Source organism: Gregarina niphandrodes, assembly GCF_000223845.1.
Source record: "Gregarina niphandrodes unplaced genomic scaffold scaffold00012, whole genome shotgun sequence".
NCBI lineage: Eukaryota > Apicomplexa > Conoidasida > Eugregarinorida > Gregarinidae > Gregarina > Gregarina niphandrodes.
This window is the reverse complement of record NW_011645782.1, coordinates 37842-61516: the sequence shown is the minus strand read 5'-3', so window position 1 is coordinate 61516 and position 23675 is coordinate 37842. Positions and strand designations below refer to the sequence as shown.

Genomic DNA, 23675 nt, shown 5'->3' with positions numbered 1-23675 from the left:
CCCCCCCCTATGAATTATGTCCGTTGTGTCTCCACGGATCTTTTTTAGCAGAATTTATCAGTCCGCCATCACAGTTTGAACTTAATTAAAGTTTGATGAGGTACTTGTACATCTCCGTTATCGAAGTCGACGGTCTCCCCGAGACCGCGTCTTTCTGGTCTTCGACGGACCCCTACTGTCGAATCAAATGCGGTACGGAGCAGGGCTCTACTTCCGTCAAAAAGCGTGCCGGTGGTCGTGCCATTTTCCATGAGTCGTTCAACTTCCCCATGCGAGCTACCGACCTGGAAATCGAGATTTTGGACAAGGCCACACTTTCCTCTGACAAGGTACTCGCTAACGGCGTAGTGACCATCCGGGCCAGAGACGGTTATTGTTTTATGGGACCCATTCCACTTCGAGACGCCAGTGGAGACGGCCTCAACCCGAATGTGACGCTGGCCATCTCAGTCCATGACCAATAAGGCTGCCCACTGAGACCCCATCGCACCCGGTCAGCGAGGATATGAATAATTTGTTTAATTTATTTTTTTGTGAGACGACTGAATCGGGCAGGAGCTTTTAAAAAACGAGAATACGGGTGCTGAATTCAGAGCTCGTATACACACTCTGCGCCATGTGGGATTGGACACTAGATGACCACTCGAACTAGGTACTGGCGGCTTGGGCCAGGTACTGGTACCTGGTGCATGATCTTGTGGTTAATGAAGGGTATAAATTGGTCCAATTCGGGTTTTTCCAGAGGCGATATAGCGCTCGATTAGCAGGTGACTTAGGGCGAGGTGACTGGAATAAGGTGACTTGGAATAAGGTGACTTGGAATAAGGTGACTTGGGTTGTTTGATGCGAGTTGTGGCAGCAGAACGAGATGTACATGAGGACTTCTTCGGGAGTGAAGAAAACCGGCCGGAGCCCAACGATCTAAGGTCGCATGCCAAGTTCGCGGCTTCACTGCTGGGCAATTACGTACGGCCTTCCCCCCTTCTGCCGGAGGTTTCCCCTCCCTCTGCATCCTTTCTAGCATGTGTTTTTCGGTAGTTGCCGAAGAGGGGGAATATGGTCAAGTTGGAAGACTGGGTTTCGAAGGGGCCTTTATCAGTGTTTCTGACGAATGCAAAATCGGGATTCAAAAACAAGACGTACCGGAACAGAATGATCAATGATATATTAGTTGGCTTTAGCATTGGAGCTATGTGTATCCCGCAAGGCATGTCGTATGCTGCTCTTGCGGGTATGCCGATGCATTATGGGTTGTACAGCAACATGATTCACCCAATTGGATACTTCACGTACGGTACCAGCAATCACGTGGTTACTGGTAGCGCGGCGATTGAGAACTTAATGATAGGAGAGTGCATTGACAATCTGACTGGGTAAGTCCACATGTCAAATATGTTCGTCGGCAAGCCAAAGATGCAATGTCTTGTAGAGCCGATGACTCTAGCGAGGACCGACGAGCGAACGCAGCGGTTCTGCTCTCGCTCATTTGCAGCCTTCTCTACTTGATCTACAGAATAGGAGGTCTTGCTATAGTAATCCACACCCCCAAGGGTCCATCCCCAAGGGTCCATCCCCAAGGGGTCCATCCCCAAGGGTCCATCCCCAAGGGGTCCATCCGCATCCACCTCCGGGGCCACACCTCCTGGTCAGTTCCCGGGAACTCCGTTTTGATTCTAGATTGCTGATTTATTGGCGGATCCAGTTCTGAGCGGGTTTGCAACAGGGGCCGCATTCCTGGTGGCGACGAGTCAGTTGAAGCATGCCTTGGGCCTCCGGAATCTGAAGGCTCAGTGGACAGTCCCACGGTCGTTATACTACATCAGTAGCCACTTAAACGAAGTGTTGTGGGCCCCTTTAATGTTGTGTGCGGGGTCCATTTCCTTTCTAATGTTATGCAAGCAGATTCGGAGACGGTTCATCCCTGGACCACTTATCCTGGTGATTACGTCGGTGGTGGCCAGTTTCGTGTTCGACTTGGAAAAATACGGCATTCCGATCGTGGGGCACATTCCGCGTGGTTTACCTTCTTTTTACGGTCTGCCTCAGATGCACCTGTTCGCCTCCGATACCCCTGCGGACGGAGGTGGTGGTATAGCAGGTGGTGGAGTGGTGATGGATGAGATACCGGTTTTTCGGCAGGTGTTTTGGGAATCTGTGAAGATCTCTAGTTTACTATTTGTGATCCATGTATCGATTGCGAAGACGATAGCGATTAGGCAGGAGTACCAAGTGACTGTACCGGATGAGTTGTTGGCATTTTCGGCAATGAATTTAGCGGGCGGATGTCTTGGTTGTTATCCGGGCAGTACAAGCATCAGTCGGAGTGCAGCGGCAGAAGGGCTTGGTGCCACTGCGGGGCTTCAAGGCCCATCTAGCGGGTTAGTCGTCATGGGGGTCTTACTATTCCTTACAGAATGGCTACGGTTTCTACCACTGCCTTGTCTTGCAGCAATTGTATTGGTAGGAGTCTCCAGTTCGTTGGCTGAATTTGGCGAGCTCGCGAGACTATGGAAACTCCAAAAAACCGCGCATGCCGCTTCTCTCCGTGGTGGCGGTGGTAGCTCACCTGATCTTATGCTCTGGCTTGTCGCTTTCCTAGTTACATTCTGTTTCGGAGCTTCCGAAGGCATCATCGTATCTGTCGCGCTTTCACTCCTTTGGATCGGCAAGTCAATACTGCGTCCCCCTTTCATTGAACTAGGACGTATCAAAGAAACCACCATCTACCGCGATCTACGACGCTTCCCTGGTATGATCGAAGTCGACCCCTCCATCGCCATCTTCCGCATTGACGCACCCCTCAACTTCTGCAACAGCGGCTACCTTGAAAGACACATCCGACAAGTCATCAACGAACGCTTCACCGAACGTAAGCACACACCCTGCCCTGTCCATGAATGGGTGGCACACACGAATGTGTGGCACACACAGATGTGTGGCGCACCCTGCACAACCCCAGTTTAGGACACATGTCGCGGTGTTGCAGCGCTGCAAGTCGTACCTACGAGCAACAGCACGGCGGACGGGTCCGAGGTGAAGTTTGGGGAGTACGTGGAGTACGTGTCGCCAGGTGCGGAAGTACCGACGAACCCTCCGTTGGTTTCGAACGCGATACGAGTGGGTTCGGAGCCGGTGGCGCACTTTATCTTTATTTTGGATTGCAGTTCGATAAACGGCTTGGACATCACGAGCATCGGCGCGATCAAGCGGATCGTAAAGCATGCAGCGAACCATGGTGTGATCGTCGCCTTCAGCAACTGGAAGGGACCGCAACGTGATTTCCTATTTCGCGCGAACTTTTACGAGGTGGTCCCCCCGCAACGGTGCTTCCTCTCAAACCACGATGCTTATCTCTGGGCCAGCGCTGTCAAGTCGCACCCTAACGTGGCCACCGAGATTCTGCGACCCATGGTCTACCGAATGCATGAAGGCCTTGCTCGGACTCTGACCAAGACTATCACACGAAACATCTCGCCTCCAGCTCTCTCCCTCTGCACCTATCGTACCGAAAAGCCTCAAGACGAAATCGAAATGGAAAAAGTTTACGAATGGGACGGACTCAGCGCACTCGTGCCAAACGTCCGAGTGGTCGAAGAACAAACCAGCTACGGCGCAGCGAGACGGTGGGAAGTCTCCGCGCTCGACGAGGACTAACACCTCTGGAAGGATCTTATTAGCTAGTTAAGAACGATGTATGTGTTTACCCCGATTGTTTGTCCCGACTGTTGACCAGTTGAGGGCCCAGAGTGGGTCGCAGCAGGTTTGGTGCAGTGGGTCGTCACATTTCATCGGCCACTATGGTAGTTGCGCGAGTTGCGTTGCGCGAGTTGCGTTGCGCGAGTTGCGTTGGGGGAGTTCGTTTGCGTTCTGCGGGGATATATAATTCAAAATTTTGCTATGGATCCGACGGCCCCTGAGACGTTGGTTGTTGAGGATGAGGTTGTGGAGGAAGTGTCGTCGTCAGCGTCTTCCGGAAGCGATGTAGACGACGGCGTCTCGGTGGCGTCTGAGGAGTTGGAGGAGAGCATAGAGGAGCATTTGGCGTTGCGGCCGAAGGGGTTACGGACGGAGCAGGTGCTTGCATGGTGGTACGCGGCACTGCAGCCGGTGTGTCGCGACATTAGTGATGAGTTGGGAGGGAACGAGTGTGCGTTAATTTCAGCGGAAGGTCTGTTGTTACGTTTTTGTTGCGGTCGTGAGTTCGAAGCTGACTTTTTGACTAGGCCGAGATTCATTGAAGTTGTTGTGCAGGTGGAGCAGTTCCTGGCCCGTCTGTATGAGGTGGGCATCTCCCATTATACCCTTGTGTTCTTTGACTGCCTTAAGGCAACGCTTCTGAAATCGCACCCGCTACTTTGGGTCTTGCGCGAGACGCTTTTACTTCACTGCGCTGCCAATGCAGCCACCATTCCTTACTGCCGTTTCCAGTCCTGGTACTGCCCAGCCTACGACGACTTCATCACACACCAGCAACCCTTCATCATGGTTGTCGAGGACGGCGCCCACACCAGTCTTGCCGAGTCGGAAATCTACGCGGCTCTCGCCCAACATGACGATAAAGAGGAGGAGGATGGCGATGAGGATGGAGAGGAGGAGGGCGGTAGCTCTAAGGGCGGTAGCTCTAAGGGCGGTAGCTCTAAGGGCGGTAGCTCCAAGTCAGGCAACAGGGCCCCGGGTGAACACGGCTTCTCAATGTTGTACTTGTTGATGCTGAACGCAGTTGGACGGCAGATCTCAGTGTGTTGTCTGCACAACTTGCACATCGTCACACGTCGTGTGAAAGCATGGTCGCTAAGTTACAACTCCTACTCCGCGGGTCTGGAGGCGGAAGTAAAGGAGGCGGCGATGAACGAAAATATTCTGGAAGAGTTGGAAGAGTTCATTGAGACGAAGCCGACTAAGTGTGCGGATGTGAGTGCCACGGACTTTAGACGGGCGCTGTATTCCATGGCAGCCAAGGACTTGTTGACGACCGGCGAGGAGGAGGAGGACCGGTGGACCGTGTTCTGGTTTAAGTGCCTATTCCTGGCGGACCTGGTCGCCAAAGCCACGACGCTGCAAGACCGTCGCTGCGAATTGCCGCCGCTACCCGTAGACATGTACGCCACCGGTTCGGAGTTCTTCGGACTGCACCTTCAGCACTACCTCGAGGAAATGGTCAAACCCGCAAACGGGAACCAGGTACAGCCGATTTTCAGCGCGGACTCGATTGCCGCTCGTGAGTGTGTCGATCTATATGACGAACTGACTGTACGACGTCTCGTCTACATGCTCGTGGCACTATGGCAGAAAAAGACACAACCCATGACGGCGGAGATACTCGGCATCGATCCCGCCGCGGCTGCGGAGCTGGACGCCCTCTGGACGACGTTGCAGTCCACGTCCTTCTTCCCTATTACACTTCAGGGTCTGGAGGATTTGGTCGCTGAGATCCCGGCCCACGAATTGTTCGGACAGGCTTTGACTGGTGAAGGGGGTGCTGGTGAGGAGGTGGTCGTGGCTAAGCCGTCGGTGGTCAATGTGACGAACGACTTTTTGATCCAGATGATGCGGAAGGTAGTGCCGGGTACGTATGAGACCGATGGGGAGTACTTGGGCAAGCAGTTGGTGAAGCGTTTCAAGGAATCGTTGGGTGAGTCGGGGCCGCCGGATTTGGGATCTGTCGAGTCGAAGGAGTTTACACGTTTCCGCACGGGCGTGTGCCCTGACCGGTATGATTTTGCTTCGGTGATGGCGGACGCGGCGGCGACTAAGGGCCCGAAGCAGTTGCCCAAGTGGCTGACTCGTATTCCGCCGGAGCGATTCGAACGCGCGTTTAAGAGATGGGAACTTCGTTGTCAGCAGGACGACCAGGTGTTCGCTCGTAACATCAACAAGTACATGGGATATCTGGACAAGCTGCATCGGCCGATCGTCTTGATTGGCGGCAAGTGCACCAGCGACCACCCGTGGTACAAGGAGCGGAAAACGGCGGACGATGAAGCGGTGGCGGTGAAGCCGAAGAAGGCGGAGAAGAAGATCAGTAACAAAGCAGCAGCAATCATCTCGAAAAATAAAGAGGCTAAGGAAGAGAAGATCAAGAAGAAGGACAACGATGGTTACGAGCAGATGATTGCGCACATGGATCACGCCTTTCGTAAGAAAATCGAGAACCCTGCTTCCTTCCAGGGCGCGCTCTTGGAGCTCTTGGTTGGCAACAGGAACGCTTTGGACACGACAGTGCTGGAGGATTTCCCGGCAGTTAACAAGGCGATTGCCTTACCCGAGAACCGTCTGGAGTTCCTGAGCCGCATCGCAATAAATTTGGTTGAACCTTTAGAGCATACATGGCGGATACGGAACATCCAGCAGAAGAATCAGGAACAGGGCATCCTCAAGTTGATTGGTGTAATTTTCCGCTTCGTCCAAGTGAGCACGGACAAGTATTTGAGTATCATGGGTCCCGATCACATCAAGGTATTCCAGACTTTACTGATGATTCTGGGATTCGCTAACTCCGCTGGTGTCTTGTTCGATTCGTGGGCTAGGAAGCAGTGGGAATTGAAGAATAGCAAGGGTGAGAGCGCGATGCCCGCACCAGTCGTAGAAGAGAAGAAGAAAAAGAAGAGTGCGAAGCCGGGTGCCGGTCAAGGTAGTAAGGGTGGCTCGAAAGCAACGGATAGTCAGGTAAAGAGTCGAGCGGATGATGAGCGTCAGCGCGCTTCATACCTGAAGAAGTTGGAACAGCATCGAGTAAAACGATGCACGAAAAGTTTCGACTTCGCGATCCAACCACATATCGAGATGACTTTCCAGATGCAATATTTGGGAGCGGATATGACACGTTCATTGGGCTCTGTTGCGGATCCACGTGTGCCTTTTATTCCCGATGGTTGGCAGAAGAGATTGTTAGACGCAGTGGACACACAGGAAAGTGCTTTGGTTGTGGCTCCGACTTCTTCGGGTAAGACGTTCATTTGTTATTACGCCATGGACCAAGCGTTGAGGTTCGATAACGAGGCGTGTGTGGTTTTCGTTTCGCCTACACGAGCGTTGGCTTTGCAGGTTGAGGCAGAGGTTACGGCACGTTTCAGCTCGAAAGCCTACCCCGCAGGTTCGAAGACCACCTTATGCGGACACCTGTACGAAGATCGTCTACGCGACTGGGACAATTGCCAAGTCCTCATCACCGTACCCTCCGCGTTCCAGGCCATCCTGTCGTCCAAGCAGCAGCAACATCGCGACTGGCAAAAAAAACTCAAGTACGTCATCATCGATGAAGTCCACTGTATCGGCGACGAGAAACTGGGAAAGGATACTGAAAACTTGGTACAGCTGCTTCCCTGTCCGTTCATGGCACTCTCCGCAACTGTGGGTAACGAAGACGACTTCGCGGGTTGGTTACAGCGCGCTCAATCGTTCCCGAATGCCAGACCCATCAAATTCATTAAGTACAGTGAACGTTATGCTGACCTAAAAACGTTGTACTATTCCTCTGAGCAGCGCGCACTATACAACCTAAACCCGATTCTATGTGTAAATTATGAGAGGGCCAAAAGCGGCACATTGACTGGCGACTTCGCTATGGTCCCCCCCGACTGTTTGCAAGTATTCCGTGCAGCCTGTGAAGTTTTGTTATCGAAAAAGGCGCAAGTCTCCACCGCCGAAAAAGAAGACATAGACATGTTCACCGAGTACTGGGAGCCGGAGAGGTATTTCAAAGGCACGCAGGCAATCACTAAAAAGCAGTATGGTTACTATGCAAAGTCAGTAGCATTCACGCTCGAAAGTTATACTCGTAAGGAGTTGCTGGATCCGGAGAGCTACCAGAAGATTTTAGACCTTATTGGGCTAGAGAAGCCATTGGGATTAAACAAGCTGAAGCCGTGGTATAAAGTGAAGGGAGAACAGGCGGCAGAGGAACCGCAACCTGGCAAAACGCTGGCGCAGGTCTTGGAAGGCGGTGCTGACGTGTATAGCGGGTTCCAAAGTCCTGCAGAGTTCTTGCTACTCATTCGCTCCTTGGAAAGTCGTCGCCTACTCCCAGCCTTAGTCTTCAATTTCAACCGTGCTTTCGCGTCGCGACTGTTTTACCGTTTGGTACAGAAATTGGTCAATGACCATCATGATAAGTACTATGGTACGCCGGAGTTAGCGGCAAAGACTCGTGCGTTGAACAAACAGCGACAGGACGAGTACAAGGCCGAGTTGTCGAGACGGGAAGAAGTGGAGAAACTCAAGTCACTGAGTAAGCAACAAAGAGAGGAGCAAGGCATCGACGAACAAATGTTGGCCGAGTTATCAGGTCCACCCCCACCACCACCTCTAGATGTGGCGGATGAGCACGACTCGGAATTGTTCTTATGCGATCGACGCATGTATTTGAGTTACCAGGAAGAGTTCCGAGACATTTTGAACTTCTGTAAAATCGACCATTATGTCAAGTTGGGTCGTATTTCACCCGTACTGGTGGAGGCATTACGACGCGGTATTGGTCTGTATCATGACGCTCTACACAGAGAGTATCGTCGTGCAGTTGAATATCTATTCCGAGCGCGGTATTTGAGAGTGGTGGTGTCGGATATCGCGTTGTCCATGGGTGTTAACATGCCGTGCAAGTCCACCGTCTTTGCCGGTGACTCCTCGACTTTGACGCCGTTGCTCTTCAGACAGACCGCCGGACGTGCCGGTCGTCGCGGCTTCGACTCTCTTGGACAAGTCGTGTTCTGGGACTTCCCCTTCAAGAAGGTCCGGCGTGTTCTATGCACCAAACTGCCCGTGCTCAGCGGCAACTTCCCCGTCCGCCCAAACAGTGTACTCAAGGCTGTCAAGCTCTCCAAAGTCACGGACGATGAAATCGTACTCAATGGACTTAATGCCAAACTCTCGGAAGGCCAGATCGTCCAGGAAGTGGACAGAAACCGCACCAAGTTCATCAAGCTACTTAAGGCCTCGCTCTTCGAACTCGGCTGGCCCCGGGCCAACCAGGAAGAGGAGATGGAAGACGTCTACGGACTCACCTTCCGCTTCGCAATCGATCTGCTTATTCGCTTGGGTCTACTCAACAACAAGGGCCTCGCGCTCCCCATGTCCGTAATAGTCGAAGCGCTGTTCAGCAGCGACGAGACTAGTCTATTGATTCCCTTTGCACTCATGAGTGGCGCCCTAGCACCCGAGAACGTGGCCAATAGTGCCACGGCAAACCTGCTACAGTTCATCTCTATGGCGGTCGAGAAACGTTCGTTCGGCTACAACATTGTGCGCAGATTCGAACTGGCGTACAACCCCGACTTGTACCAAATTTTGTTCCCCTTCGCCGAACGAGTTAGCACACTCGGCAGCACCGGCTGGAGCCCGCTTCTCCCACCCATGGCTGGTCCCCAAATGTCTGTGCTACAAGAGTTCGACCGGCTAGTATTGGAAAACGGCCGAGCGCGACTTCAAGCACTCACTCTGGCCAAACAGAAACGGCTAGCGCAATTCGCAGGCCCTGACGGCCTGCAGGAATGCTATACCCCCTTGACGGAAACGGACTTCAACGGAGCCGTCACAGCCGGCGCCTTGAACAGCCACGGCCTGGCCAAAAAGATGCTCCGAGAAACTCACACCACCGCCATCCTTCAGTCGCCCTTCTTCGCTGGCCGCAGCGATGACAACCTCACCACGCCAGAAATGATCTGCAGCAGAGTGCGGCCCGACGTCTACGCCGAACCCAGCTCCATGCCGCTCATGCTCAACACCCTCGCCGAGCTGCGCAACCCCCTCACAGGCGAGGAGGCCAGCCTCCCTCTCGTCAACTCCTACCTACCCGAGCTACTCGAACATCGAAGCCTCCGACTGCTCATCCAACACAACAAGGTCGGCGCCAGTGAAGCTTACTTCGTAGCACTCGCCGCCAACCAGTCGTTGCGGCACCTCAAGGCCGCACTCGACTCCATCACCGAACCAACCAACGCTGACATGGCAGACTACAGCAAGGAGCTGCGCGGCATGGTTGCGGAAGTGTCAGAAGGACTGGCGGCAGTCGTGTCTCATATTCGAGCTTAAAATTCGTGTGCACACACGATTTCGCTTTCTGCGAACGGCCTTTGACCGATGGCCTTTTGGCCGACCGTCTTTCGGTCGTCGAAGTTATTGTTTAATGAACGCCCAGTCCACCAGAATTGTCCTGCCGAGTAGCTGGGACCCGTCCATCTCCTGGATGGCCCTTGCGGCAGCTTCCTTTTCCTTAAACTCAACTAAAGCGTACCCTTTGGCATAGCCGGTTCGTCTATCCAAATTTAAATGAAGTCCATGGACTTCCCCGAACGGCTCGAACGCCTCGAGCACAGTGTCTTCTGGAGCTTCTTCATGGATGCCGTTGACTATCAAGATCCAGCCTTCGACAGCTAAAAAAGGGGTGGTTATTTGGGGCAATAAAGAATGGTTTACATACATGGGCAAGGAGTAACTATGGACTTATTTTTGTATCGGGACCCCACCACGACCTCATTCTTGGAATTGGTAAAGTCTCCTTTGGGCCCCAAATATCTCTCTTCCCGCGAATGCCCGTCCCGTCGGCCGTGTTTCCGACCATCACGGCTATCACGTTCTTCTTCCATCAACAAAAGGAACTAATATTATATAAAAAGGGAGAACAAAAAAGAAAGGTACAAAGATCTCTAAACGGCCTGTTCACTAGCTTGGTTAGTCACTAGCTTGATGGCCAAACTTACGTGACCAGACGCTCAGGCGGCATCTATAAATCCATACCGGGCCAACGGAGCCGATAGATTCTGGAAGTCCTTAGCTTGGCCTTCTTTTAATTCTTCGGTGAAGTCGGCATCCTCTGGAGTGGGCGTAGTAGAAACTCGTTTGCGAAAAGACTTTTCCTGTTGGTCACTTTCTTCTGCCTCCCCCTCAGCCTCCTTTTTCTGGTTCTTCTCAATCCCTTTCTTCTTCGACTCGGTCTTCGCCTCCGGCTCCGCCATCACCTCGGTCTTCGCCTCCGGCTCCGCCATCACCTCGGCCTTCGACATCGCCTCCGCCTTCCCCTCGGCCTTCGCCTCCGGCTCCGGCTGGTCGGTTTGCTGGTCTTCTAGACCGAGTTCGGCGTTAATATCACTAGTGTCTCTTGGTTGTCCATATTTTTTCCGAGTTTTTTCGACCCGGGCTTTGAGTTGGTCGACCATGCTTTTATGTGCGCCTTTATTTTCTTGTTTAAAGTCGGCTTCCCAGGTGTTGATTTCGGCGTCCAATGGTTTGGCAGTGGTGCCTACGTAGCGCTGGCTGGCGTCATCGAACCATTCTCGTACAAAACCTTCGCCCATTTCGTCCGCGCGAGTGACCGAGTCTGCAAGGATTGTAACAAGATATTTCACGGCTTCAATCACCTGCTCTGCCTCCTGTGCAATCTCACGCCGCATTTCAGCCGCCCGTCGCTCTATCTCCTTAACCACCTCTGCTGTTCGCATGTCTAAATCCTTCTGCAATTTCGTCACCGATTTCGCAATCTGAGCTTGCGTCTTCTTCAACACCTGACCCTGCTTCCCCGACGGCTTCGTCTCCGACGGCGTCCGGTCCTCCACTTCGCACCCACCCGGCCGTAACAAACACGGCAACAACTCACCCTCCGTCTGCGCCGACTCCGCCTCCTCCTCCTCCGTCAACGGCGTCTTCGCCACGTTCTCCACCAAATTCTGCAAACGCGAAAATGATGGAGCCAACGGCGGCGCAATCGCTCGACGCAATGGCGCACCCTCCTCAGGCAAAATCAACGTCGCCGCCTCCTCCTCCACCAACAACAAGGTCACTTCCTCCGCTGACCGGGTAGTCTCTTCCTCTGACCGGGTAGTCTCTTCCTCCGCCAAGGCAGTCTCCTCCTCTGCCGAGGCAGTCTCCTCCTCTGACGGGGTAGTCTCTTCCTCTGCCGAGGTAGTCTCCTCTTCTTCAGCGGCGGTCGTCTCTGTGTCGGTTCTACTGGTGGTCGCAATCTTGGTCGTCGTGGTCTCTTCAACGGGTACCGTCTCCCCCTCCTCTTCGGGAACAGTCAGCTCTTCCCCCTCCTCCTCCTCCTCCTCCTCCGGAGCCGGTTGCTCCTCCGGAGCGGTTTGCTCCTCGGGAGCGGGTTGCTCCTCGGGAGCGGGTTCCTCTTCCTGTTCATGTGCGGCCTGCTCATCGCCGCCGAGTTGCTCCGCTTCCAGGGTAGTCTTCTCCTCGTCGTCGTCGTCGTCGCCGTTGGCGCCAGCGTTTTGCTCGGGGACGACTTCGGTCCCAGGCGCGACTTCGGGGAGGGAGACCATGTCTTGAGTCGCCTCGTCGGTTGCGGCTTCGTCATCGTGGCCCGGCAAGACGGCGAGTGGGAGGAAGCCATTGCTGGAGCTGATTCGTTCTTCCTGGTCGCTGTGTGCCCTGCCCCGTTCTCTGGCTCTAGGGTGCCTCGTTCGGGCAGGTCCAGCCTCCTGGTTGTGTACAGTTTGATGTTCTCGTTCTGGGTGTTTGAGTCGCTGGTCAATGAGTTGGTTGAGTCGGTCGTCGTCGAGGCAGGCGGTGGTGCTGTCACTAGGTGGTGGGGTGGGGTCAGGACCATTGCCTCCGGGACCTGGCACGTTAATGTGACCGGCCGCGTCTTCCTCGTCACAGGGCTCCGTGCCCACTAAGTCGCTCGTGCGCGCGTTCAATGACCCCTCCGGACCGGCGGGGAGCGGCATAATCTCGATAGCCTCCAACGGTGCTGACGTGCTCTCAGCAACGTCCGCGGCATCGGGAATCGGCCGCAGGTCACCCGAGTGCCGACCACCCCGCGGCAACGGCTCCGTCTCCACGGCTTGTGGTCGCCGCCTCCGTGATGGCCCGGCTGGGTCGTTCGAACGAGGCTTCGCCACCGGGTAGCCTTCCTCAACCAACTGCGACGCGATCGAGTGTTTCCGTGCTATCTCCGCTCTGTGCGCCGGAGTCAACAAATTCCCGCGGAAGATCTTGTCTTTCCGACCGTCCGTGGCGCGCCGCTGGTCCACCTGACTAGGCCGAGCGGTCGCCAGCTGAATCGCTAATAAAAACGTGGCTTTCTTCATACTCAGTGCCACCCCTGCATGCAAGGCACCTTGGCAACCCAGCTGCTCTAGACGCACTCAATCCTGAATAAGACCTGAGCACGTCGACCCAGAGATAGCACGTAGATGTAGACCCAGACGTGTACATAGACGTAGACACAGACGTAGGCTGAACCGCCAGAGAAAAGGCGCCAGACAACAGGCTCTGCCGATCTCTTGCAAAGTCACGCAGCTGACCCAATATATAACTAACTATGTAACGTACGCTGCTCACCCCGCCGCTCGAGATTGGTCGGTAACCAAAGTGAGAGCGCAGAAGAGAATCAGAGGCTCTTCGTGAACTAACGGCTTAAGGTCGCCATCTGACGCGCACACTATAATTGCATTTCTATCCTGACGAATGCGCTGAATCTTCTTCATGAGCACCTTCACGGTCGTGTCACTGCCTGTTAGACTAATTGTCAACGTCTACAAAAATCGAGCATGCCCGTCTGTCCAAAACTTTGTGCACACACGTGTGCACACGCATTTGGAGGAACTGCGGTCATCCCATCGGTTTGAGTACTTACCGTGATATTTTCATCGATAGCCAACATTGCATCCTTTCCATCATAGAGAAGCTCCACTCCTGTTGTGCACGCCTGAAAAGCCAACCGTTAGCACAGTTCCCACCCGTAGAAATGCGGTGGAGCTCACGTTAAGGAAGTCTTTGGTTCTTTGTCTGAGAGTACTGGAAGCGTTGTTCATAGACAAACCTGAGTGTAGCATTGAAGAATGATCATCGTTGAACACTGGTGGTCCCACTATAAGCTCCTCGGCGGATCCTTCCAGCGTCTTGTAGCAACACTTGAACATTATTTTTTTCGATCAAAAACCGGTCCCCAAGTCGGACGGAAAGCCGAAGGGTCGATCGTGACTGACGGCGGCGATACCCAGCCAGACAGATGGGAAGGGAGCAGATGGGTTCCGATGGGTGTAAGAATAAGTTTCTGGGGGGGGGGAATATTTTTGGTTTGGTGGGAAGGTGGAGTATATGGAGAGTTTATGGTCTGTGCCGGTGGCGCATTGTTTGACGTTTGAGGAGTTGTTGCGGAGTGTGGCGCAGGGCGTGTACGATGTGTTATTGCGTGCGTTTGAAGATGCGGACATTGAATCGTCAAGTGTGGAGAAGGTGTGCATTCCGGGTTTCGGAGTGATGGTATTGCGTCCGTGGGATGTGTCTGCGGTTGGTTTGCCTTCGACGGTGGTAGGAGACGTGGTGGCTGTGGCTCAATGCCTTTTTTACTTGGGCTTTGCGGCACCGGCGGGAGCGGGAGCATGTGTGGCATTACTGGAACGGTTGGCGAATGGAGATACGGCAGCTGAGGAGACAAGACTTAAATTGGCGGCCGTATTGGTTTCGATGTTACGGTATATGACACCCGCGGGGGTTGCCCGTTCATTGGTGTTACTGCAAACGGTTTTCCATCACCTGTCGATTGTGGGCTTATTTTTGAAGGAGATCCTACCCGGCTCGTCGCTACCTCATAATGTGCTATTGATCAAGGCTTTCCATGCCCTTCTGCGCAACCCCCTCCTACTCCAGCCATGTCTTCAAGATCCCGCACTCAATGTACTCCTCGCCGACCTTGCCCTCGGTATCTACTACTACTCTCCTAACGATGCAACCAGTATTCTCACCGCCTGTAGTGTCCTTGCCAACCCCCAATTTCGATTCACTCGCGATCTTAGCCAAGTCATCCAACATGTCATTGCTCTCTCCCACCGTAGTGGCGACCGCAGCGGCGACTCTGGTACCGCTAAAACCGCCGCTGAATTGGCTGCCTCTAGAACTATCGGTGAGATCGGCAAGACCTCCGAAATCGGCAAGACTGCTGAAATCTGGGGCAACGCTAAAATAGCACCGATTACCACTGTGCCCCAGTTCGTCCCAGGGTTCATCCCGCTTCCCACCTCTCTCAAACGGATGCTCACATACCTCCTGCGATGCCCATCCCCTACCGACCACCCCTTCGAAGTCAGCGACCCGCGCATACAACCCTATCTCTACCGAGACCGACCCAGCAACATGCCTCCCAACTTCATCCTCCAACTCCTTGCCGGCTACCATCCCAAAGACTTCGAATGGATGTACTATCGCCGCTTACACCTCTCCGTCGAACTCTACGCTACCGCCATGGCCGCCTTCGTCCTCAATTTCCCCCCAGAAGACCCTCTCGCCCTTGGCGGATACCCTCAGGACCTCATCGGCCCATACCCTCTAAGCGGGGACGCTGGGGAGGAAGACAGTCGATCAGGCTTCGACTCCCTGGTCAACCACATCTCCAGACCCGCATATCTCTCCTTCCGACCTCTCTGGTCCATGCCATTCGACGAAAGAAGACGCACCATGTTCCTTTTCGCCGCCAGCTTCGGAGGCGCCACCTACCGCTTTCCCTTCGGCACCGTCCTCTCACCCGGCACCAACACTGTCAGCCGAGCCCCCACCACCGAGGAGGCCCTCCGCTTCCCCGTCTCGTTCAGGAATACCCTCAGCCGCATGACCGACTTACTCGCACGGACTCGAGCAATGATTGCCTATTCTCTAATCGGCGACTACCAACTCGTGGATGGCGTCACGAAAGCGAATGCGGGAGACCTACTGTCCATGGTTGTCAACGCCATCAACCGGAACCAAGTCAACGAGACCATGGTCAAGAAGGTGCATCAAGCTACCACCAACCTGCCACACCAACAGGACCAGTCAAGCTATGACCAATCAAGTTATGGCCAATTAAGCTATGACCAACCCCAGTCGTCCCACGTGCTTCTGAGCTGGATCACATCCTGGCTCAACGAACCCCACACGGTGCGACACTTTGACGCTCGGATGTGGCTCAGTACGCTCTTCTCTGTGTCCATTGCTCCGACACCCAGCAGTGTGTCCAGAGTCAGCGACCTGATCTGCACTCTAGCGGTCCACTGCATAAAGGCGTCGGGTGCAGGACCTGGGGGCGGTGGGGGGAATGAGGGGGTTCGGAATCCGCAGTATTCATTGTTGGCAGCTGTGATGAAGATTTTCGGGCCCGAAAGTTCTCCTTACAAAGTGGCGGACATTATACTCCGGAAAGTTGTGGAACCTGCCCTGGCGTATGTCCCGCCATCTCTTACCACGGAGCATGTTTCAGAGGATGCAATTGAGGATGACGGAGAGGAGAGTGCTTCCGACAGTCCGGCAGGGAGACCTGGTGTCCGACAAGCAATGATTCGGCTTAGTATTTCGCAGAGCTTGGATACGGCGGGCCAAGCTCCGGAGGAGGGAACCCAGGAAATCCTCCGATGCATCACGGCCTTCCTCAAGGCAGACTACCGCCACGAGTGGTGGCCAGCAGCGTCCTGCGACGGCAAGGAACTTGCGAACGGACTCTGTGAATGCACCATCCGACGGAGTCCGCGAGAGTGGACAAGTTTGTCGGAGCTTCTCTGGGAGGACCGGCTGGATTTCACGGAAGTTAATGGCATGTGGTTGGCGAACAACCAAAACCACCTGTTTGCTATCATTAAAAATTATTCTGACCTGATGATCCCGTCTGCAGAACTGGTGGAGTACCAACATCGCGTCTGCCTGAGGAATGCACTGATCATCACTTTCTGGACCCGTTATATACTTTATATCACGGAGCGCATGATTCCGCAAAAGAAAAATGCGTCCGTCGCACGCGTGTGCGCGGAGCTAAATTGTCAAGACTACGGCTGGATTGTAAGCCATATTGTCGCGGAACTCTGGCAAAGATGGTTCCCATCTCCCTCCAGCGCTGACGCGCTGGGTGGGAGTCATTCTGAGGTCGATATACGATCTTTCTTTCCTGTTTTGCATAAAGCCGGCGTACCTCTCAGCAAATGCCTAAACGAAGTAGACTCCCCCCTGAAACTGTCGCAATTTAAGTTTGCTGCAAGCGTGCGCGAAATCTCCAACGACTGTGTGGACGACGTTTGCGCATGCAGCTACTTGCTGCGCTTTGTTATACCGCCGCCAGCAGTGCTCGATGAAACGAGCGACGGAGAGTTGTGTTCTGTGCTTTTGACATTGTTGTTGGAGCGACGCCACATAATGAAGCAACATTGTCGACGGGCACTGGACCGCTGTATTCTCGACTTGGCCGAAAAATCTCCCTTCGTTCAGCTGGACCGCAATGGGGACAGTGTTATTCGGGAAATAGAGTGTGTAGGCCGCACTAATTTGTTCGACCCGCAACTGCTCAGCACCTCCAGCTTGGACAACGCCACTGTATTGGACAACGCCTCTGGTTTGGACAGTGTTTCAGGCACGGTGGAGGCCGGCAGGTCGGAAGGTGAAGGTTGTCTGGTCACGTTGAATTTGAATTATTTACAGTCTATTTTTGCAACATGGGACAGTTCCGTTTGAGATATGTTAGGGCGACTGTTACCAGTGACCGTGTCATGCCGGGTATGCGAAACCGTCGGCGTTATTTGTTGAGTCCAAGAGCGGCATACCAGGTCGCGGTAGCTCCGGCGACCTTCCCGTACAAGTCCTTGTCTCGGTTGCCCTCTTCGGTCCCCGACCGTGAGCGGGGCAACTGGGGGTCCTCGCGTGCATCGCGAACGCCTTCGCCTGGAACACATATAAGCATGGCCGACGGACTCTATGGCGGTACATATAGTCAAAAGACCCCGATAAAAACTACCGCCAAAGGGTCTCGGTACGCCTTCAGCTTCCTTCCGGATTCCGCAACCCGGCTAATCTGCTGCTGGACGAACGAAGACCCAAGACTGACCGAGCAAATCATGGGAGCAACCGAGACTCACATGGATCGAACGGAATGGACCAAAGCAAAGGCAAACTATTCTCCAGCCTCCACTCGCATCCCCGGAAGCGCCTTGCCTCTTTCAGACGAGTCAGATGCCAGTCCTCCAACGGGCACTACTAGAGCACCAAGCCGCCCGCCGCGGAGTCGCCCGATAATGGTCTGTGACAAGGCTGTTGGGGCAAACGCTATTGGAGCAAAAGCCGTTGGAGCAAAAGCCGTTGGAGCAAAAGCCGTTGGAGCAAAAGTTATTGGAACGACGGCTGCTGGACAGGAGGCGGTTCTTGCAGCAGCCCGGCCCGTGGTTGGGTACCGAAATGACGAGGAGGACGAGTACATTGGTAGCACACCCATTGGCTTGCGGTCGGATGGTGAGGCACTAAAGTCAATGATGTCGTCTGAGAGGTCGATTGGGAGATCGACTGAGAGGTCGACTGGGAAATCGACCGGCAGGTCAGAACGGTCCCGCGCGAGACGTGAAAGGCAAGGCGGCGTGGTGGTCCTTGGTGACTCATGTTACGAGTTTGAGGCGCCAGCGATGGACTCAAGTGAGTACAGCGACGACGCGGTCCTGTCGCCAGCGTTGCACCTGAGGGTACCAGAGTTGGCGCACTTGGGCATGATGGACCAGACGGGCGGGTCGCCAGCGGCGGGGACTTTGGCTGTGATTGCACAAGGGGCGCGAAAGGCGCATTTTGAAGAGGCTTACCGCGACGAACAAAAGAAGCGCGCCGAAACCTGCAACACCAGAGTCGCCGCCAGGCGGACTCCTGCTACTGCCACCGTCGCCAGTCCTCCTAGACCCAAGACACTTCGACCCGGACCTAAAACTACCGAAATGGCCCTGGCCAAGTGGAGCCCTATCTCCTCCGGAGGCTGCACCCCCTTCGGCAGTCCAGGGCGCCGGAAGAGCCAGGGGCCCGCCGTCTCCCCGTCGCCTATCGGTGCCAAGTCGCCCATTACCCATGGGTCTCCGTCGCCCCTCGAGAGCAGGGCACCCATGCAGGCTGCAGGAACACAACCTATAGGCATGGCAGGGGTGACAGACGTGGGAGGGGCGACAGCCATCGGAACGGCGGCCGTCTGGACTGGACAGAGAGGAGTATTGGGCCTTGGAACTTTCGGCGAGTCAGTGAAACCTGTTTCCGTCTTGAAGGACCGCGCTGGCGACACTGCCGGCGGCACTGCTGGCGGCATCGTTGGTGACACCGCTGGAGACCTCGAGGTTCGGACTGGCGCCTACCATTCCGAGTCGTCTCCAACTCACTCCGAGTCTCCAACTCACTCCGAGTCTCCAACTCACTCCGAGTCTCCAACTCACTCCGAGTCGCCAGGTCGCGGTCCGTTACCGAACACTTTGTCACCCAACACTTTGTCGCCGAACACTTTGTCACATATGATGCCGGTCTCGCGAAGGGTGACCCTGGACTCCAGCCCGAGCAATATTTCTCGATTGGAGCCTTTCGGCGAAGGGGTGAGGCCGATCGGGGACCCGCTGAAGGCTTCAACGAATCGAGGTTTGTGGGGCCGACCGGTCAGCCGCTCGGTCTCGAGGACGTCGGCGGGGAGGCAGAGCTCCCGGCCAGTTAGCCCGAGCCCCAGCCCCAAAGGGCGGCCGGAGTCACCGATGACCAGTCACGATACAATCGTGTCGTTGCCAACGAACTCGCGTGTGCAAACCTGGGGCTCGAACAGGAACTTGACCAAAGTCTCTTCAATCCGCATAACGAAGCCGCCGTAAGTCCTAACCAGAACACTAACCAGAGGGCATGTAACCAGAGGGCATGTAACCAGAGGGCACTCTACCAGGGGCGCGGGGCACGCCTCCCGAGTCTGGGGACCCCACACTTCTACAGGGTAAGGTTATTCTCTGTTTCGATTAGAGTGTTTGACAGCATTAGGCAATTGAAGAGCGAGTTTTTTGTGCACGCGGAGAACAAGGATTGCACCGTGCCGCATGGTATCTTGGAGCGGTTGCAGCAGGAAGTATTAGGTGTGTTTGAGCGGTTGAAAGTGGACCCGATGTTTGTGGTGACTAGGCGATTGGGTGCGACGGCTTCAGCAGCGGAATTAGCGGGTTTGCGGTCGATGATGAGTCGTGCGGAATTTCTGAAGGCTACAAGTAAGTTGCCGGGAGTGCCGGATGTGTTGGTAGAGCGGGACACGCCGTGGTGGATTTGCAAGCAGGCGGCGCAGCACAAGCAGAGCTCGCTCGAGGCGATTGACAGTTTCATCAATGACATAAAGGTGGGTGAGACGGGCGGGCGTGAGTTCGTGAAGGGTCCGGTGAAGGATGCGGCTGCATTGCCCGTTGTGCTCTACGGCTGTGGGGCTCTGGATGCGTCGTATGCTTCGCGATTGCGAAACGACCGGAACAATTGGAAGTTGAGTTGCGACTGTATGTTGCCCGTGTACGTCAAGTGTGTATGCATCCCCAAAGGTCCTGAGATGGTGCACAGTGAGGCCGAGTTGGCGGAGCTGCTGCCGATGGTGGACGAGCTGGCCAGCGATTACAGGACGCATTTGATCCGGTGTCATTACCAAATGACTTTAAGGTACCAATCCTTCATCCCGGTGGTGGGCAAGGCTGACAAGGCGTTGTTGAAGAAGGCGGGCTGGAACGAAATGGAGTTCAATGGAGGCACTTGCAAGATCCGCTGGCGCACCATCGCGGGCGGCCTCATTCTCAGCTACATGGACGGCTATGCTGAATGTCCCACCAACAAGGTCATGTGCCTCACTTTCGACGCAGACAACCACATCAAGTGGATACCTTTCCTATCAGAGACCAAACGACTCTTCGCCACCCAGCCACTTGGACTCTGCTTTGGCTACAAGGTCGCCTTGCCCTGGCCCATGTCCAGCAGGGAACTTACCGTTTACGGCATGGCCGCCGACGCCCTCAAGGTGCCCGGCCTCAACGCAGTCCAAATGTGGTGCTTCAACAACCCCAAGGCCGCCACCTCTCTCATGGGCGTGCCGCTGCCCGCTATGAACCCCAAAGCTGTCGACATGGAAATACCCGCCCTCGCATTCGCCCTATCTACCACGGGGAGCAGAACCAGGGTGCAACTTTGCGCCGTATTCGACGTCAAGGTCAACTTCCTACCTATGACCGTCCAAAATCACTTGGCAAAATTAATGGCAACAAAGTACAGATCTGACACAAATACCACTGATCAACAACCCTGCATCGCTTTACTACGCCCCCACGCGCCTGCACCCACCGCCCCACCAATGCTCCTAATTCTTGCAGAATGTTCGGCAACGTCCAAACTATCGCCAAGGACTTTGACAAATCTGATTATAAAAAAGTATACGAAAGAAATCATGAGTTCTTTGGTAAGTGCTTTCATAGTGATTGAGCCATTTATTTGCAGATGATTTGCTTTCGGGAAAGCCTTTTAGTTAGTTTTAGCAAGCGAAGCGCTTATTAATGCGTGCGCACACACGTGTGTGCTATCGCAATGACACCCATTGAAGGAGATTTACGTCGTCGTCTCGAACGCTGGGACCGACGATTTCGACATTTGTTCTCCAAGAAGGTTTCCCTGCCAGCCCCGCTCGAAGAGGAGAAGCTGATGCAAGAGGGGTCCGACGTGGATGTAAAAGAGCTGTCTGCTAAGGTTCATGAAATGTAAGGTTGCTTAAGACGACGACATTGAGTTACTTTAGCACGCGGACACTCAAGCACCGCAATGCGGCTATCCGCAGGAAGATATCGGAGGAAATAAAGGTGACAGAAGATTGTCAGCACACTATAAAGTCGGCGGTCGAGAAGTTGCATCGATACAAGTGAAATTGCAACAACACAAAAAATGTGCTAGTACGTGCAACACCGGGAAAACGTGCAAGACCGGAGAATGTGGAATTTTGTGAAGAGCGTATTCACTAAAACAAATGAAGCTGAAGAATCCATCCCGCAGGAGACGGACCCTGAGTTCGTCCCCGACGTCATGAAACTTCAAGAGCGCGAGTTCCGAGGACCAGTGCATTTCCTGGCGTTCATGTCGGGGCCTTGGATAACTGTCACTGTCACACCGCGTGAACAGTCACAAGAGCAACAATCCAGCGCATGAGTCTCTATTCGCTTTTTTGCTTAAGACTCTCGATCATCGTTGCCACGCGCCTGTCTTGGTCTAGTTCTCGATCGTAGTGGAGTAGCAATTCTGTAGTTCCCACCGTGGTCCTAACCAACGTTTGAATCAGCAGCTGTTGCTGATGCAAAATAGTTAACAGGCCGAGCGTATCCACATGCGATAGCGTGTACGTCGAGATTTCATTGTTGGAAGTCGAGGGGTCATGATCCGTATCTGCACAGAACAGGGCGAGTCAAAGTTAGTTGTCCACCGAAAGACGTGCTGAAGCTACGTGTTCTGTGCTGAAGCTCTGTGCTGCGTGGGAAGGAGCGGGCGTACGTCTATAGGTTCTGGAAGTCAAGGCGTCTCTTAGGCCGATTGTACTTCGAGGGGGTGGGGTAGTCTGAAAGAGAAACTTCCGCAGCATGTTGAAGGGGCTTTCCTTCGGAGTCGCCACCGGTAAGGCGCTGCTGGCGGAGCTAGTTGAAGGTGTGTCCGGCTCCTTGACATCGTCCCCTATGTAGACATGCATCTTCCTCAAACCCTTTACCATGCACATGGTTTCTCTCTGCACTTCTTTGGCCAACTGACTAAATATGTCATCGCCTTCCTCTAGCACCTCTCTGCTCTCAATCTGCTGCTTCCTTCGTTCCCAACCTGGACGGCTGCCAGCTGACTGTAACTGGTTGCCGCATGCTTGGCTGCCACCTTGGGTTGTTTCCCCACTTGAGTCCTGATCCCATCGCACTTGTTCCGACTCCGCTGTCGCAGCTGGGTCGGAGGGACTGGCAGCCGGCACGATTCGGTCTTGACTCGCCCCCGCAGATACCCCTGCGGGTGGCCCGGAACGGATGGTGACCCCCGAGCGGGCAGTGACCCCTGAACGTGTAGTGACCCCCGTGGATCGCAAGCACTCGGGTATGAAAGCGCGAGCAAACTCCTCGGACCGCGGGTCGTAGAGCAGGCTGCTCGAGTTGCGGAGGTACGGCCGGTGGGTAAGAGGCCGTTGCCTTGAGGTCGGCGTTCGGCTGGGGGAGTCGCCATTGAGGTTGCCACTGAGGTTGCGACTGGGGCTACGAGTGGGGCTACGACTGTCGTTTGCTGGGGCTGCCAAGCTGGGTCGGGCAACGGGGCGGAACCGCCGGTCTATGAGGCGGTCTCGATTCAACATATCACGCAGCTGTCTGTACGGATCTTCTCGCGGATACTTGACCTTACCATGGTTGTCAATCAGGCGCAGTAGCTCGCCCGCTTCCTGCGCAATTTCCCGAATCGCCCCATGCGCATCATAAAACGTGTGGCATGCGGAAATCGCTCCAATCAACTCGTCGTCGATGAACTTCACCAACTTGCGCCGCCTCAACACGTCTGCGTCCGGTAACGTCGCCTGCTTACGGAACGAAGGACGCGCCGTGAAACTCGTCCGGTCGCGCATCACTTCGTTCGACAATTGCCGCTCCATCGCCTTGAAGGCCTGCAAAACGACGCTCTATCAAACGACCCTCACCATCAGCCCTCGCCACCAGACTTCCCCGCTAAGCCACATGGTAGTTCTCCCCGAGGCAGATCTCACTGCGGGTAGATCTACCCGCCAATCTCACCACTGGACCTTACCACAGCATCCCAGGGTCTCCGCAAGCCCACAGGGTCTCCGCAAACCCACTCGTCCACCTCCAGCCAGCTGCACGCCCAGACTCTGCCGCACATTCAGTCCCACTACCGTACCGTACCGTACCGCCCACCCCCACCCCCAAACCCAATCCCAGTCCCCAATCTTCCCC

General features: G+C 54.6%; 10 protein-coding genes across 10 annotated transcripts; 6 read left to right on the top strand and 4 right to left on the bottom strand.

Moving 5' to 3' along the window:
• Positions 1-95: 95 nt before the first annotated feature.
• On the top strand, positions 96-464 carry GNI_070560 (C2 domain protein; the record flags this gene model as incomplete). Its single annotated transcript, XM_011132004.1, has 1 exon — positions 96-464. The coding sequence occupies one exon, from the start codon at positions 96-98 to the stop codon at positions 462-464; it is 369 nt and encodes a 122-aa protein (XP_011130306.1).
• Positions 465-1056: 592 nt separating this feature from the next.
• Positions 1057-3654, top strand: GNI_070550 (sulfate transporter; the record flags this gene model as incomplete). The annotated part of the gene is made up of 4 exons (XM_011132003.1): positions 1057-1373; positions 1430-1532; positions 1678-2869; positions 2987-3654. The coding sequence occupies 4 exons, from the start codon at positions 1057-1059 to the stop codon at positions 3652-3654; spliced, it is 2280 nt and encodes a 759-aa protein (XP_011130305.1).
• A 243-nt stretch (positions 3655-3897) lies between these two features.
• Positions 3898-10026, top strand: GNI_070540 (putative helicase; the record flags this gene model as incomplete). The annotated part of the gene is made up of 1 exon (XM_011132002.1): positions 3898-10026. One exon carries the CDS (start codon positions 3898-3900, stop codon positions 10024-10026), a length of 6129 nt encoding a protein of 2042 aa, XP_011130304.1.
• An 84-nt stretch (positions 10027-10110) lies between these two features.
• GNI_070530 (RNA-binding motif protein) lies at positions 10111-10580 on the bottom strand (the record flags this gene model as incomplete). The annotated part of the gene is made up of 2 exons (XM_011132001.1): positions 10111-10367; positions 10415-10580. The coding sequence occupies 2 exons, from the start codon at positions 10578-10580 to the stop codon at positions 10111-10113; spliced, it is 423 nt and encodes a 140-aa protein (XP_011130303.1).
• Positions 10581-10706: 126 nt separating this feature from the next.
• On the bottom strand, positions 10707-12668 carry GNI_070520 (hypothetical protein; the record flags this gene model as incomplete). Its single annotated transcript, XM_011132000.1, has 1 exon — positions 10707-12668. The coding sequence occupies one exon, from the start codon at positions 12666-12668 to the stop codon at positions 10707-10709; it is 1962 nt and encodes a 653-aa protein (XP_011130302.1).
• A 612-nt stretch (positions 12669-13280) lies between these two features.
• On the bottom strand, positions 13281-13865 carry GNI_070510 (hypothetical protein; the record flags this gene model as incomplete). Its single annotated transcript, XM_011131999.1, has 3 exons — positions 13281-13478; positions 13580-13651; positions 13707-13865. 3 exons carry the CDS (start codon positions 13863-13865, stop codon positions 13281-13283), a joined length of 429 nt encoding a protein of 142 aa, XP_011130301.1.
• A 178-nt stretch (positions 13866-14043) lies between these two features.
• GNI_070500 (hypothetical protein) lies at positions 14044-17415 on the top strand (the record flags this gene model as incomplete). The annotated part of the gene is made up of 2 exons (XM_011131998.1): positions 14044-15889; positions 16055-17415. 2 exons carry the CDS (start codon positions 14044-14046, stop codon positions 17413-17415), a joined length of 3207 nt encoding a protein of 1068 aa, XP_011130300.1.
• Positions 17416-17972: 557 nt separating this feature from the next.
• On the top strand, positions 17973-21180 carry GNI_070490 (hypothetical protein; the record flags this gene model as incomplete). The annotated part of the gene is made up of 3 exons (XM_011131997.1): positions 17973-19069; positions 19699-20967; positions 21072-21180. The coding sequence occupies 3 exons, from the start codon at positions 17973-17975 to the stop codon at positions 21178-21180; spliced, it is 2475 nt and encodes an 824-aa protein (XP_011130299.1).
• Positions 21181-21282: 102 nt separating this feature from the next.
• On the top strand, positions 21283-21894 carry GNI_070480 (hypothetical protein; the record flags this gene model as incomplete). Its single annotated transcript, XM_011131996.1, has 3 exons — positions 21283-21452; positions 21491-21551; positions 21643-21894. The coding sequence occupies 3 exons, from the start codon at positions 21283-21285 to the stop codon at positions 21892-21894; spliced, it is 483 nt and encodes a 160-aa protein (XP_011130298.1).
• A 4-nt stretch (positions 21895-21898) lies between these two features.
• On the bottom strand, positions 21899-23356 carry GNI_070470 (hypothetical protein; the record flags this gene model as incomplete). The annotated part of the gene is made up of 2 exons (XM_011131995.1): positions 21899-22128; positions 22234-23356. 2 exons carry the CDS (start codon positions 23354-23356, stop codon positions 21899-21901), a joined length of 1353 nt encoding a protein of 450 aa, XP_011130297.1.
• Positions 23357-23675: the final 319 nt, after the last annotated feature.